Raw genomic sequence first — 16664 nt, forward strand, 5'->3', positions numbered from 1 at the left:
CTTAAAGGCACAGTACCGTTTTTTATATTAGCTTGTTAACTTGATTTAAAGTGTTTTCCAAGCTTGCTAGTCTCATTGCTAGTCTGTATAAACATGTCTGACATAGAGGAAACTCCTTGTTCATTATGTTTAAAAGCCATGGTGGAACCCCCTCTTAGAATGTGTACCAAATGTACTGATTTCACTTTAAGCAATAAAGATCATATTCTGTCTTTAAAAGATTTATCACCAGAGGAATCTGACGAGGGGGAAGTTATGCCGGCTAACTCTCCCCACGTGTCAGATCCTTTGACTCCCGCTCAAGGGACTCACGCTCAAATGGCGCCAAGTACATCCAGGGCGCCCATAGCGTTTACTTTACAAGACATGGCGGCAGTCATGGATAATACACTGTCAGCAGTATTAGCCAGACTACCTGTATTTAGAGGAAAGCGAGATAGCTCTGGAGTTAGACGAAATACAGAGCATACTGACGCTTTAAGAACTATGTCTGATAATGCCTCACAATATGCAGAAGCTGAAGAAGGAGAGCTTCTTTCTGTGGGTGATATTTCTGACTCAGGGAAGATGATGCAACCTGATTCTGATATTTCTACATTTAAATTTAAGCTTGAACACCTCCGCGTGTTACTCAGGGAGGTTTTAGCTGCTCTGAATGACTGTGATACAATTGCAGTGCCAGAGAAATTGTGTAGACTGGATAAATACTATGCAGTGCCGGTGTGTACTGATGTTTTTCCAATACCTAAAAGGTTTACAGAAATTATTACTAAGGAATGGGATAGACCAGGTGTGCCGTTCTCTCCCCCTCCTGTTTTTAGAAAAATGTTTCCAATAGACGCCACCACACGGGACTTATGGCAGACAGTTCCTAAGGTGGAGGGAGCAGTTTCTAGTTGTGCTTTCTTAGATCCAATGGATAAAAAGTTAGAGGGTTACCTTAAGAAAATGTTTATTCAACAAGGTTTTATCCTACAGCCCCTTGCATGCATTGCGCCTGTCACTGCTGCTGCGGCATTCTGGTTTGAGTCTCTGGAAGAGGCTTTACAGGTTGCGACTCCATTGGATGAAATACTTGACAAGCTTAGAGCACTTAAGCTAGCCAATTCTTTTGTTTCTGATGCCATTGTTCATTTGACTAAACTAATGGCTAAGAATTCTGGTTTTGCTATCCAGGCGTGCAGAGCGCTATGGCTTAAATCATGGTCAGCTGACGTTACTTCAAAATCGAAGCTGCTTAACATTCCCTTCAAGGGGCAGACCCTATTCGGGCCTGGTTTGAAGGAGATTATTGCTGATATCACTGGAGGAAAAGGTCATGCCCTTCCTCAGGATAGGTCCAAACCAAGGGCCAAACAGTCTAATTTTCGTGCCTTTCGAAACTTCAAGGCAAGTGCGGCATCAACTTCCTCTAATGCAAAACAAGAGGGAACTTTTGCTCAGTCCAAGACGGTCTGGAGACCTAACCAGACCTGGAACAAGGGTAAGCAGGCCAAAAAGCCTGCTGCTGCCTCTAAGGCAGCATGAAGGAACGGCCCCCTATCCGGTAACGGATCTAGTAGGGGGCAGACTTTCGCTCTTCGCCCAGGCGTGGGCAAGAGATGTCCAGGATCCCTGGGCATTGGAAATTATATCCCAGGGATATCTTCTGGACTTCAAGGCTTCCCCCCCAAAAGGGAGATTTCACCTTTCACAATTATCTGCAAACCAGATAAAGAGAGAGGCATTCTTACACTGTGTACAAGACCTCCTAGTTATGGGAGTGATCCATCCAGTCCCAAAGGAGGAACAGGGACAGGGATTTTACTCAAATCTGTTTGTGGTTCCCAAAAAAGAGGGAACCTTCAGACCAATTTTGGATCTAAAGATCTTAAACAAATTCCTCAGAGTTCCATCATTCAAGATGGAGACTATTCGTACCATCCTACCTATGATCCAGGAGGGTCAATACATGACTACAGTGGATTTAAAGGATGCTTATCTGCACATTCCGATACACAAAAATCATCATCGGTTTCTCAGGTTTGCCTTCCTAGACAGGCACTACCAGTTTGTAGCTCTTCCCTTTGGGTTAGCTACAGCCCCAAGAATTTTTACGAAGGTTCTGGGGTCGCTTCTGGCGGTCCTAAGGCCACGGGGCATAGCAGTGGCCCCTTATTTAGACGACATCCTGATTCAGGCGTCAAACTTCCAAATTGCCAAGTCTCATACGGACATAGTGTTGGCATTTCTGAGGTCGCATGGGTGGAAGGTGAACGAGAAAAAGAGTTCTCTATCCCCCCTCACAAGAGTTTCCTTCCTAGGGACTCTGATAGATTCTGTAGAAATGAAAATTTACCTGACGGAGTCCAGGTTATCAAAACTTCTAAATTCCTGCCGTGTTCTTTATTCCATTCCTCGCCCTTCGGTGGCTCAGTGCATGGAAGTAATCGGCTTAATGGTAGCGGCAATGGACATAGGGCCGTTTGCACGCCTACATCTCAGACCGCTGCAACTATGCATGCTCAGTCAGTGGAATGGGGATTACACAGATTTGTCCCCTTTACTGAATCTGGACCAAGAGACCAGGGATTCTCTTCTCTGGTGGCTATCTCAGGTTCATCTGTCCAAAGGTATGACCTTTCGCAGGCCAGATTGGACAATTGTAACGACAGATGCCAGCCTTCTAGGTTGGGGTGCAGTCTGGAACTCCCTGAAGGCTCAAGAGGAGTCACTCCTTCCAATAAACATTCTGGAACTAAGAGCGATATTCAATGCTCTTTAGGCTTGGCCTCATCTAGCGACAATGAGGTTCATCAGATTTCAGTCGGACAACATCACGACTGTGGCTTACATCAACCATCAAGGGGGAACAAGGAGTTCCCTAGCGATGTTAGAAGTCTCAAAGATAATTCACTGGGCAGAGATTCACTCTTGCCACCTATCAGCTATCCATATCCCAGGTGTAGAGAACTGGGAGGCGGATTTTCTAAGTCGACAGACTTTTCATCCGGGGAAGTGGGAACTCCATCCGGAGGTGTTTGCACAATTGGTTTTTCGTTGGGGCGAACCAGAACTGGATCTCATGGCGTCTCGCCAGAATGCCAAGCTTCCTTGTTACGGATCCAGGTCTAGGGACCCCAAGGCAACGCTGATAGATGCTCTAGCAGCGCCTTGGTCCTTCAACCTGGCTTATGTGTTTCCACCGTTTCCTCTGCTCCCTCGTCTGATTGCCAAAATCAAGCAGTAGAGAGCATCGGTGATCTTGATAGCGCCTGCGTGGCCACGCAGGACTTGGTATGCAGATCTGGTGGACATGTTATCCTTTCCACCATGGACTCTGCCGCTGAGACAGGACCTTCTACTTCAAGGTCCTTTCAACCATCCAAATCTAATTTCTCTGAGGCTGACTGCCTGGAGATTGAACGCTTGATTTTATCAAAGCGTGGTTTCTCCGAGTCAGTTATTGATACCTTAATTCAGGCACGGAAGCCTGTCACCAGGAAAATCTATCATAAAATATGGAGTAAATATCTTTATTGGTGTGAATCTAAGGGCTACTCATGGAGTAAGGTCAGGATTCCCAGTATATTATCTTTTCTCCAAGAAGGATTGGAGAAAGGATTGTCAGCTAGTTCCTTAAAGGGACAGATTTCTGCGCTATCTATTCTTTTGCACAAGCGTCTGGCGGATGTCCCAGACGTTCAGGCATTTTGTCAGGCTTTAGTTAGAATCAAGCCTGTGTTTAAACCTGTTGCTCCACCATGGAGCTTAAATTTGGTTCTTAAAGTTCTTCAGGGGGTTCCGTTTGAACCTCTTCATTCCATAGATATCAAACTTTTATCTTGGAAAGTTCTTTTTTTGGTAGCGATCTCCTCGGCTCGTAGAGTTTCCGAGTTATCTGCCTTACAATGTGATTCTCCTTATCTGATCTTCCATGCAGATAAAGTAGTTCTGCGTACCAAACCTGGGTTTTTACCTAAGGTGGTATCTAATAAGAATATCAATCAAGAGATTGTTGTTCCGTCTTTGTGTCCAAATCCTTCTTCAAAGAAGGAGCGTCTATTACACAATCTGGACGTGGTTCGTGCTTTAAAGTTTTACTTACAAGCTACTAAAGATTTTCGTCAAACATCTGCTTTGTTTGTTGTCTACTCTGGACAGAGGAGAGGTCAAAAGGCTTCGGCAACCTCTCTTTCTTTTTGGCTAAGAAGCATAATCCGCTTAGCCTATGAGACTGCTGGCCAGCAGCCTCCAGAAAGGATTACAGCTCATTCTACTAGAGCTGTGGCTTCCACATGGGCCTTTAAAAATGAGGCTTCTGTTGAACAGATTTGTAAGGCGGCGACTTGGTCTTCGCTTCATACTTTTTCAAAATTCTACAAATTTGATACTTTTGCTTCTTCGGAGGCTATTTTTGGGAGAAAGGTTTTACAGGCAGTGGTACCTTCTGTTTAAGTACCTGCCTTGTCCCTCCCTTCATCCGTGTACTTTAGCTTTGGTATTGGTATCCCACAAGTAATGGATGATCAGTGGACTGGATACACCTTACAAGAGAAAACATAATTTATGCTTACCTGATAAATTTATTTCTCTTGTGGTGTATCCAGTCCACGGCCCGCCCTGTCATTTTAAGGCAGGTATTTTTTAATTTTAAACTACAGTCACCACTGCACCCTGTGGTTTCTCCTTTCTCTGCTTGTTTTCGGTCGAATGACTGGATATGGCAGTGAGGGGAGGAGCTATATAGACAGCTCTGCTGTGGGTGTCCTCTTGCAACTTCCTGTTGGGAATGAGAATATCCCACAAGTAATGGATGATCCGTGGACTGGATACACCACAAGAGAAATAAATTTATCAGGTAAGCATAAATTATGTTTTCCTCCCTTCCTTACTATTAGCAAGTCATCAATAAATCTTCCATACCACCCTATTTGTTCCCTGAATGGCACTTCACATCCATAGACATGGGACAACTCCCATCAACCCATGAACAGGTTAGTGTATGATGGAGCAAACTTGGCCCCCATCACTGTCCAAAATCTCTGGAGGTAAAAAGGACCCTCAAATTGTAAATAATTGTGTGTAAGGAGAAAATGAATCATCATAACTCTAGGAAAAAATGTATTGCTTCCATACCCTTATTGTGTGGAAACGAGAAATAGCGTGACCTAACCATCCATAAGAGGACTCCCAATGAATTGTCCTCATGTGATTTAACACCTGTTTAGTGTCCCTCAAAAAACTGTGTACCCCATGAACTAAAGGCTGGAGGATGGCATCGACCCACTCTGATAGATTCTCCAGCAATGAGCCGATGCCACTCACTATAGGCCACCCTTCGACATTAGATAGATGGTTAAATATGGGGGTCCTCAGATGTTGTACAAAGAGGTATTCACAAGTATCATAATCCAGATACCCACAATCCCTGCCATCATCAATCAGATGGTTTAGTTCCTTCTATAAGGCTATAGGATCACTTGCCCAAACATCATAGTTTTCTCTATCACTGAGCTGTCTTAGGGCTTCATTTATGAATAGTTTTCTCTTTTGTACGACCACAGTACTGCCCTTTTCCACAGGCCGGATTATGATCCTCTCATCATTGCTCAATCTACTCACTGCCTCCTTTTTTTTATTGTTGGTTTTTATGACATTCTTATTGTTCAATTCAGTTAGATCTCTCCCACTCTTCAATTACATGTTCCCTACACTGTATGGGGTAAAATTTGGAGGGATTTTTTTAAACTAGGTAAGCTCCTGATATTTGTCTTTTCCTCACTAGTTTGTCCCTCCATGAGGAGGAATTCCAGATCCATTAAATCACGTCTCCCTAAAGGAGGATTTCTCCCTTGTTATGTAACCTAACCTGTGATGTGTGAAAATGTTTGCTCAAAGTAAGGGGGTCAATGGATAGTCTGAAAGGTTAATCACATTTTCTACTTGTACTTTGTGACCCGTTCTGTCTCTTTGGATATCAGGTTTTTTTTTGTTCCTGTATCTGTTACCACCTTGCTCCTCTCCCCCGTTCTGGTCTTTTTTGGGGCCTGTGAAAAACCTATTAAATTTAATCTCTAATCATCATAGCTGGTCTATTTGTTGGTGTATAATGTTGTGGCCTTTCCTCTCTATAATCCCTTTTGGAATGTGTATGTCCCACTTTAGTTTGTATTTATATTGCTCCTCACAAAATACAATAGCTGTACATACATAAATCTTACTCCATGGGTAAATTAAAGCGATATTAAAGTGATCACTTATTGTTAAGGGCAGTGTGCTACTAATAGTTTGGGGGCTATGGCTTATGTAGTGTCTCTATACTGTTCTTTTTTTATGAGGGGGGCTGGGGGCAAGAGCAAAAGTTTCTTTCCTAAGATATGGCGAGTCCACTACTTCATCAATTACTGTTGGGATATCACTCCTGGCCAGCAGGAGGAGGCAAAGAGCACCACAGCAAAGCTGTTAAGTATCACTCCCCTACCTACAATCCCAGTCATTCTCTTTGCCTCTGTTAAATGGAGGAGGTGAAGTTTTGGTGTCTGAAGAAAATTGGATTTCTTTTGCTACAAGCAAATTTTTGGGTATAGCTGTACTCCACGTCAATCTCTTCAGTAGAGTAGTGGTGGCTTTAAAGCAGTTAGGAACTTGTAAGGTGGGCCTTGCTGCGTTTTCCTAACATGTTGCTGCCCTAGTACAGAAAGCCAGAGTAGGTTTACTCTGGTCTGTCTTTTTTACACAGGTCTCTGTAAAGAGTGGCTTCCTTTCACGCTGGGTGAGCTGTCCTCTTGCCGGGCAGCTAGATGTGCAGGTAAGTGGCTTTTTTCTTCTGGGGCTAGGAGGCTGGCACTTTGAGGGTTAATTTGAATCCAACTCTGCATTTATTGTGGGACTGAAATCCTGAGTTCAGGATAGATTATGGCAGTGGCAGGCACGTTTATTATGTGACTTAGATACAGGGATTAATCTCCTTTATAGGTAGTAAGGAGTTAACCCCAATCCAGTGGCTCAAGAATTTTATTTTTAAATAACTGTATGAAGAGGGATTTTACTCGATCGCATATCATTGCGATCATTGCCGGCTCTGACGCAGTAATTTCTGTCAGAGAGCGGCTGTGTTGTTTTCTGTTCATCTTTTCCGGCTAGAAAAGTGCGCTTTACATGTGTGGCGCAGTCTTTTGCTGGTCATGTGACCATTTGCTCTGACTCTGCTTAGAAGCGGTTGAAAGAATCCGGTCTTGCAGTTCAGTGTTTTTCATTACCGGAGGGACAGGTAGGTACCCCAGCTAACGGCTGAGGTGGTCAAATTTTAGAACTAACATTTGTATATTATTTCTTGCTGCTCAAGTTTATATTGCATTATTGGGTGACTTGCTTCAAGCTAAGAGGCATTATTTAAAACAGCAGTACATTTAAGGTTAAATACTACTTTTTTTTTCTGCCATGGAACAGGATTATGTTTCCATTGACAAATGTCTGCTTTGCTTAAAAATCCAAATTGTTTCACCCTTGCAATTTTGTTCTTCCTGTATAGAGAGGACTTTGAAAAATAAAGATAAACTTTTTGTTTTTGAGCCAACTGTCTTCTCAGGATGATGCTGTTCAGGCAATGCCACAGCATTCTCCTCAAATGTCCCAAGCCTTAGTGGCGTCACATACAGTGCCCTGCGGTTCCTCTCAGGCTCCTGGAGGAGTGTATTTGCCGGCAGAAATTGTGGCTCAGGTTTCCTCGGCGGTATCTGCGGCCTTGTCTGCCATTCCTATGCTTAAGGGAAAACCCAAAAGGAATGTTAAAGATTTAGATGCTAAGGTTTCCATCCCAAACTTTGCTACTCAGATAGCTCTCTCTCATAAGTCTGATGAGGAGGATACGTCAGTAGCCTCTGAGGGTGAAATCTCAGATTCGGACAGTGTAATTCCTTCATCTGATGCTGAAGTAGTATCCTTCAGATTTAAGCTTGAACACCTCTGTGTATTGTTAAAGGAGGTTTTGGCTATTTTGGACGACTCCGACCCGCCTGTCATTGTCAACCCCAAGAAATCAAGTAAACTTAATAAGTACTTTGATGCTCCTTCCTTTGTGGAAGTGTTTCCTGTTCCAGACCGTGCTATGGAGATTATTGCGCAGGAATGGGAGAGACCGGGAATACCGTTTTCTCAGTCTCCTGTTTTTAAAAAGATGTTTCCTGTCGCTGACTCCATCAAAGATTCATGGCGCACAGTGCCTAAAGTAGAAGGGGCTATTTCTACTCTGGCTAAGAGAACTACTATTCCTATAGAGGATAGCTGCTCTTTTAAAGATCCTATGGACAAAAAGCTGGAGGCTTATTTGAAGAAGATGTATATTCATCAAGGCCTTCAGTGGCAACTGGCAGTTTGTATGGCCACAGTGTCCAATGGGGCATCTTATTGGTTCGACTCTCTGTCTGAGTCTCTGCAAGTTGAGACTCCTTTGGAGGAAATCCAAGATAGGATTAAGGCTCTCAAGCTAGCCAATTCCTTTATTTCTGATGCCACCATGCAAGTTATTAAAGGGACATGAAACCCAACATTTTTCTTTCATGATTCAGATAGAGAATGCAATTTTTTATTATTTTTATTATTTTATTTACAACCAGCAGTATATAGAAACAAAATCTAAGTCCACATCTTGCGCCACGCAGGGCCCGATGTCATTTCAGAGTAACATGGCATACAGCAGACAAAATAATACAAGAGAACAAAAAACTGTATGATAATATTAATATTATCAATGTTTAACAAAGTTGTGCCATTAGCTCAGAGGTAAATTATATATATTGCTGGGGATTTTAAGCTTATTTTCTTAGACATTGAGGCAACCAGGTTAAAACAAAACAAACAAAAAAAAAGGGGGGGGGGGAGTTTTTAGGGTAATTAGTCATTTTTCTTTCATGATTCAGATAGAGAATGCAATTTTAAACAACTTTCCAATTTACTTCTATTTTTTTATTTGCTTCCTTCTCTTGTTATCCTTTGCTGAAATGTTTATCTAGGTAAGCTCAGGAGCAGCAAAGAACCTTGGTTCTAGCTGCTGATTGGTGGCTGCATATATATATATATATATATATATATATATATATATATAACGATTGTGATTGGCTCACCAATGTGATCAGTTGGAAACCAGTAATGCATTGTTGCTCCTTCAACAAATTATACCGAAAGAATGAAACAAAGTAGATAGAGAATCATTTTAAACAATTTTATAATTTACTTCTATCTGAATAATGAAAGAAAATATTTGGGTTTAATGCCCCTTTTAAGCTAAGAGCCAAGATATCTGGCTTCGCTGTGCTAGCTCGCAGGTCTTTGTGGCTGAAATCATGGTCAGCAGATGTTACCTCTAAGTCCAAGCATTTAGCACTTCCTTACAAAGTTAAGACCTTGTTTGGCCCTGGCTTGGCAGAAATAATCTGACATTACTGGTGGAAAAGGTTTTTTTCTGCCACAAGACAAGAAAAATAGATCTAAATGACGTTAAAGTAATTTTCGTTACTTTCGTAACCCCAAAGGAAAGTCTTCCACTTCCAAGCAGGAACAATCCAAGTCTTCTTGGAAACCCGATCAGTCTTAGAACAAGGGGAAGCAATCTAAGAATCCCGCAGCTGAGTCTAAGTCAGCATGAAAGGGTTGCCCCCGGTCTGGGACCAGATCAAGTGGGGGGCAGACTTTCTCTGTTTTATCCAGCTTGGGAATGAGATGTCCCAGATTATTGGGCTGTGGACATAGTGTCTCAGGGTTACAAAATAGAATTTAAGACTTTTCCTCCCAGGGGCAAGTTTCTTCTATCAAGATTATCTGCAGACCAGATAAAAAGAGAGGCATTCTTGAATTGTGTTCAGGACCTTTCTTCCCTGGGAGTGATAGTTCCAGTTCCCGAAAGGGAACAGGGTCTGGGAATCTATTCCAATCTGTTTGTGGTTCCGAAAAAAGAGGGAACTTTTCGTCCTATTTTAGACCTAAAGTGTCTAAACAAGTTTCTCAGGGTACCATTCTTCAAAATGGAGACCATTCGGTCCATTCTTCCCTTGGTACAAGAGGGTCAGTTCATGATGACCATAGACCTGATGGATGTGTATCTTCATGTTCCCATTCACAGGGATCATCACAAGTACCTGAGATTCGCCTTTCTAGACAAATGCATTCAGTTTATGGCTTTTCCGTTTGGCCTTGCCACAGCTCCCAGAATATTTTCAAAGATTCTGAGGGCTCTCTTGGCAGTGATCAGGGCCATCTTTTCAATAAGCAATCTCTCATACAGAGATCTTGTTGTCTTTTCTACGTTCCCACGGATGGAAAGTGAATCTGGAAGAGTTCCCTTGTTCCAGCTACAAGGGTGGTTTTCTTAGGGACCATATTAGATTCCCTATCTATGAAAAAATTTCTGACAGAGGTCAGAAAATCTAAGATTCTTGCCTCTCTCTGCAGCCTACTGTTCAGCCTTCAGTGGCTCAATGTATGGAGGTAATTGGTCTGATGGTTGCTTCCATGGACATCATTCCCTTTGCTAGATTCCATTTTAGAGCTCTACAGTTATGCATGCTCAGACAATGGAGCGGGGACCATTCGGATCTGTCTCAGAGGATAGATCTAGATCAGTTGATGAGAGACTCTCTCCCGTGGTGGTGTTCTCAGGAGCATCTGTCTTGAGGCACATGCTTCCGGAGACCTTCCTTGGGTTATTGTAACCACAGACGCCAGCCTGCTGAGATGGGGAGCAGTATGGGACTCGTTAAAAGTGCAGGGTCTATGGACTCGGGAGGAGTCTGCTCTCCTCATAAATATTTTGGAGTTGAGAATGATTTTACAATTCTCTGATAGCGTGGCCTAAGTTGTCCTTAGCCCGGTTTATCAGGTTCCAGTTGGCAAATATCACCTCAGTGGCTTACATCAACCACCAGGGAGGAACTCAGAGTTCCTTAGCCATGAAGGAGGTGGCTCAGATTATTCAGTGGGCCGAAGCCCACAATTCACAGTTCAAATATAGGGTAAGCCTATTTTCAATTGAGTTCATATTTATATTAGCGTGATATATTTATATATTAAATATATATTAATTTGATTTTTGTTTTCACAGGTATTGTAACTATTGGATCCCATTGGATTTATTTTCTGATTTTTTATTTTTTTATTTTTTTTTATTTTGATTATTATTTTTTATTTTTGCTTTTTTGGATATTCCATCTCACACACAGGATTATAATTGGATTCACAAGGACACAGGATGTGTTTCACAGGACATTTGATAAGGATTTCATCACATATTAAGATTTTCCTATATTATTTGGGACTTTCAGAAATGTATAGTTTATATGTTTTAGCCCTCCCCTCCTTCCTGAGGGGCACTTACACTATTGTTTTTAACCGTTTCATTGTTATATGTACATAGGGTACCCTAGTTTATGTGAATGTAATAAATGTTTTTTAATATCTTTTTGATTTTATTTGATACTTTAGCCTACAGTTGGCGCTCCTTTTTTCTATTAACGAAGCCCACAATTGTTGTCTATCTGCCATCCACATTCCAGGGGTGGACAACTGGGAAGCAGACTTTCTGAGCAGACAGACTTTTCATCCCGGGGAGTGGGCTAACCATCCGGTGGTGTTCTCCAGGTTAACCCTCAAATGGGGGATGCCGGAGTTGGATCTGATAGCGTCTCGACAGAACACCAAGCTTATGAGATACGGTTTAAGGTCAAGAGATCCTCAGGCTGCCTTGATAGATGCTCTGGCGTTCCCTTGGGTTTTTCTGTCTAGCATACCTGTTTCCTCCGTTTGCTCTCAGGAAAAAGCATCAGTAATTCTAATAGCTCCTTCGTGGCCTCGCAGGACCTAGTATGAAGACCTAGTGAAGATGTCATCTCTTCCACCTTGGAGGCTGTCTCTGAGGAAGGACCTTCTAACTCAGGGTCTATTCCTAGGATTTTGTCTTTTCTCCAGAAGGTCTGGAGAAAGGTTTGTCAGACAGTTCTCTGAAGGGTGAGATTTCTGCATTATCTGTTTTGTTATATAAGCGTCTGGCAGATGTGCCAGAAGTTCAATCCATTTGTCAGGCCCTGGTCAGAATCAGGCCTGTCTTTAAGTCTGTTGCTCCTCCTTGGAGCCTTAACTTAGTTCTTAAGGTTTTGCAACAGGCTCTGTTTGAGCCTTTACATTCCATAGATATTAAGTTGTTATCTTGGAAGGTTGTGTTTCTTATTGCTATTTCTTCTGCTCGGAGGGTCTCGGAGCTCTCATCCCTGCAATGTGATTAGACTTATATTATCTTTCATGCTGATAAGGCAGTTCTTCGTACTAAGTTGGGTTTTCTTCCTAAAGTGGTTTCTCGTAGAAATATTAACCAGGAAATCGTTGTTCCTTCTCTATGTCCTAATCCTTCTTCTAATAAGGAATGTTTGTTGCACAACTTGGATGTTGTGGGTGCTCTAAAATTCTACCTACAGGCAACTAAGGATTTTCTTCAGTCTTCTGCCCTGTTTGTTTGTTTCTCTGGAAAGCGTAAAGGTCAGAAAGCTACTTCTCTTTCTCTCTGGTTAAAAAGTATGATTCGTTTTGCTTATGAGGCTGCTGGACAGCAGCCTCCTGAGAGAATAACAGCTCATTCCACTAGGGCTGTTTCGTCTTCTTGGGCTTTCAAAAATGAAGCTTCTGTGGAACAGATTTGCAAGGCTTCAACTTGGTCCTCTCTGCATACTTTTTACAAATTTGATACTTTTGCCTCGGCTGAGGCTTCTTTTGGGAGACCGGTTTTTCAAGCAGTGGTGCCTTCTGTTTAGGTCTGCCTGTCTTGTTTTCCCTCCCTAGTCATCTGTGTCCTGTATCTTGGGTATTGGGTCCAAACAGTAATTGATGACGTCGTGGACTCACCATATCTTAGGAAAGAAAACAAAATGTATGCTTACCTGATAAATGCCTTTCTTTCTGGATATGGTGAGTCCACGACCCCACCCTTAAATTTAAGACAGTTATTTTCGACTAAACATCAGGCACCTCTACACCTTTGTGTTATTCCTTGTTTCCATTTTCCTTCGGTCGAATGACTGGGGATTGTGGGTAGGGGAGTGATACTTAACAGCTTTGCTGTGGTGTTCTTTGTCTCCTCCTGCTGGCCAGGATTGATATTCCAACAGTAATTGATGACATCGTGGACTCACCATATCCGGAAAGAAAGAAATTTATCAGGTAAGCATAAATTTTGTTTTTAAAATATGCAGCCCTACTAGGGACATGGAAGTGATGCATGAAAGTCACTTTAATGTCTAATTTATATAAATCTTAATCATAGCCCTATGAAAAATATTTTCATCACAATGTAATCCCCACATATAAGCAATTGTTGGATATTCTGTGATGTGAGAAATCAAATTACTTACATAACTGAAGCGTATGTGCAACTTCACAATTTACTATTTTTATGCATTGCTAATATTTTACAGATCACATAAAGCTAAATTTTAGCAAATTGTTTTATTATAAAACTGCATGCATTTACATTAAAGACTGTATCTATTTTTAGTAGGGGGTTTTAAACTCTTTGGGTGAAAGACATGTTATTGGAGCATTGTTGTAAATGTACAACATTTTCATAGTGAAGATTGCATTACATGTGTAAATGCTTTCTGCTGGCTGTTGGAACTCTCAGATATATTTACAGATGGGGATTCTAGCTGTAGCTAGTAAATAAGTATTACATTGGAGCTTTTTGTTTGTATTTGCAGGCGGGTGATCTTATATTGGCAGTGGAATCAGTAGATAGTGAATGGATGAGCGGAGAACTTAAAGGACGACGTGGAATATTTCCAAAGAACTTTGTCCAGGAATGTTAGCATTATGCAAATGATGCTTGATTTGGGAGCCTTTTATTTTCCCATTCAAATGTACATTGCGCCCCTCGTGAAATGGGCTATCACCTTTGGTGCCAACTGAATTTTTTTTATATCTTAGGTATATTGTGTGATGATATTGCACTATCTTTTTTTTTTCTCTCTAAAATTAAATATTTGTTAATGGCTAAGTATGCTAAGTTTACATGCTTGTTCTATATGTGTATTCTAGTCCAAATAGAGATGTTTAATATATAATATTGGCCATGTAGCATTGTGAAGGGCTTATTGCCAAGTAATTGGTACTCTAAATGACAGTGTGACTGAGCCTCAACTCAAATTTATTCAGACTCTGTCTTTAAAAGTAAAGATTAGCCTTTCCTCCTGCATTGGATATGCCACAAAGTTACCAACATGTGGGATTTTCTTGTCTAGACAAGCAATGAAAGGTAAAAGGGAAGTTTTTACAAGGGTGGTTGATTCATGTCCTTGACTTTCAAGAGAGGTGGTAAGGACAAATAAGTCAATCAAGATTGCTTTAGAAGGGCATAAGGCTATTCAAATAATTATTTAATCCTCCACTTAAGAACAAAATATCGTGAGATGGGCCTTATAGATCTATCAAAATCTGTTTCCATCTAACAATGCATATAAGGGTTGGTTGCAGTTGTCTGAGATTTCTTTTGTTAAAGGTATTTTACTGTAAGTCCATTTTATATAGAAACAATATTATGACCAGTGGGGATCTGTTGCACTACAAAATCACTGGCTGCTGCAATTGCACAAAACAATGAGGTAAATAAAAAAGCAATGAAGATTAAAATCATATCAGTGTAACCCCCTAAAATTAATAATGTAACTATAATTTCTAGAAATGATTAAAGAAAACTGCAGAAATATTTAACTACTAAAATAAATGGAAAGAAGGAAAAATCTCTTTTCAGCAGTAAATATCGTTTTTAAATAAAAGTGTAAAATCTCAGAATATTGCTCTCAGCATTATAGAAAAATGGAACAATCTTTTTTTTTTCTGTACATTGTAACTGTATCAAATGTTGTTTTCCTTTATACAGATCAAGGTTGTCTTTTATGAATGTTTTATTATTTTATTTTTTATAATGTATCTGCATACTGCAGTTTTTACACCTAACAGGAAGCCTCGCAACAGCTATGTACACTGCTGACTTCAGTAACCACAAGATGCCTATAGACTTACATTTAGTAATCATTTCTTCAAATATTAATTTATTTCACTGTATTTTATATATTCAGGTCATGGGCTAGATTGAGTGGCACGCAAGCCTTTAAGGGTTTTTTGTGGCTCTTTGTGAATGTCAGAAATTGCATGTGTATTACGAGTTAAAAGTAAACACGTTAGCTTGAGTGCAATCAAATTTAACGCATGTCGGGTTAGTGCGACTTCGGAGTTCCAGTTAACTGTTACGAGAGACAAAAAAGTTGTACAAAACACATCAAATATACACATAAACATAGTTAGTCTTATTAACACTGTCTGATGATTTTTTTTTTTTTTTTTTAAAGTGCATTCAAAAGTTATATGGGCTTAAAGAGGTCTAAGGTGTTAGAAAAAAAAAAGGCTGCAAACGGCTTTAACATAGAGATACATACATACATACATACATACATACATACATACACACACATGTCTAAATATGTGTATGTATGAATATATATGTGTGTGTACATATGTATTTAAAAATGTGTCTTACTGTATATGTACTGTACATATTGAACACTCCAATGTTCTTCATTTACAGGATAATGTCCTTTTTTATTGTAAATACATATTTGTGTATATATATATATATATATATATATAAATAATAAGAAATAATATATATATATATATATATATATATATATATATATATATACATATACATACATACATACATACACACACATCTTTTTACCTAGATATATAGGTATAGATATCTATTTTACTTGAACTGTATCAGATATATACTTTATTAAATATCTATTTCTATATATATATATATATTTTCTATGTGAAGAACAAAGGAATGTAAGATGTGTCAAATACCTGAAAAATCATTTTTTTTTCAATATTTAATCATGTGTACTGTAAATATTTCTCATTCCAATGTTCTTCACATAGGGGAATATATATATATATATATATATACTCACACATACACACAGTGTGTGTGTGTGTGTATATTTGTATGTATATATATATATATATATATATATATATATATATATATATATATATATATATATATATATATATGTGTGTGTGTGTGTGTATATATATATATATATGTGTATATATATATATATATATATATATATATATATTTATACTGTATATACGTGTGTATATATATATATATATATATATATATATATATATATATATACACAAAAATTGGATTTCTATGTACTGTAGAAATATTTATTTAAGAACAAATATTCTTCTATATGAAGAACAATGAAATGTGAAATATTAAGTCATGTTGGGTTTAGAGTCATTGAATATACGCGGTAGGGTTAGCAGGCAAGTATGGGTGTTTTTTTTCCAGTTTAACTTGGTTGCGAAATATTTTTGCGCTTGTCGTGTTTACACTTACCCGTAAACTTTTTACTTTCAACTTGTAATACGAGCGTAACCCGATGTGCACAAAAAGCCTCCGTCTAGAGTAGTTTAAGCTCGAGCGGGAGCACTAAATTGTACTCCACTTTAATCTAGCACCATAGGAGATAATAGGTGGTTAGTAAGACTCGCAGTACCTTTAGCAACTCATTTGGGAGGTACTGACATTATGATCATACAAAAAAAAATGTAGCTATCCAGCT

General features: G+C 39.8%; 1 protein-coding gene across 1 annotated transcript in view; it reads left to right on the forward strand.

Annotated features, from left to right (window-relative positions):
• The window catches only part of LOC128643973 (SH3 domain-containing protein 19-like), a 67445-nt gene extending 52115 nt beyond the window's left edge, over positions 1 to 15330 (forward strand). The window contains 1 exon segment of the mRNA XM_053696739.1: positions 13719 to 15330. Within this exon segment, the coding sequence (XP_053552714.1) occupies positions 13719 to 13826 (108 nt within the window). The 3' untranslated portion in view covers positions 13827 to 15330.
• Positions 15331 to 16664: the final 1334 nt, after the last annotated feature.

Source organism: Bombina bombina, unplaced genomic scaffold, assembly GCF_027579735.1.
Source record: "Bombina bombina isolate aBomBom1 unplaced genomic scaffold, aBomBom1.pri scaffold_1019, whole genome shotgun sequence".
In the NCBI taxonomy this organism is placed as follows: Eukaryota; Metazoa; Chordata; class Amphibia; order Anura; family Bombinatoridae; genus Bombina; species Bombina bombina.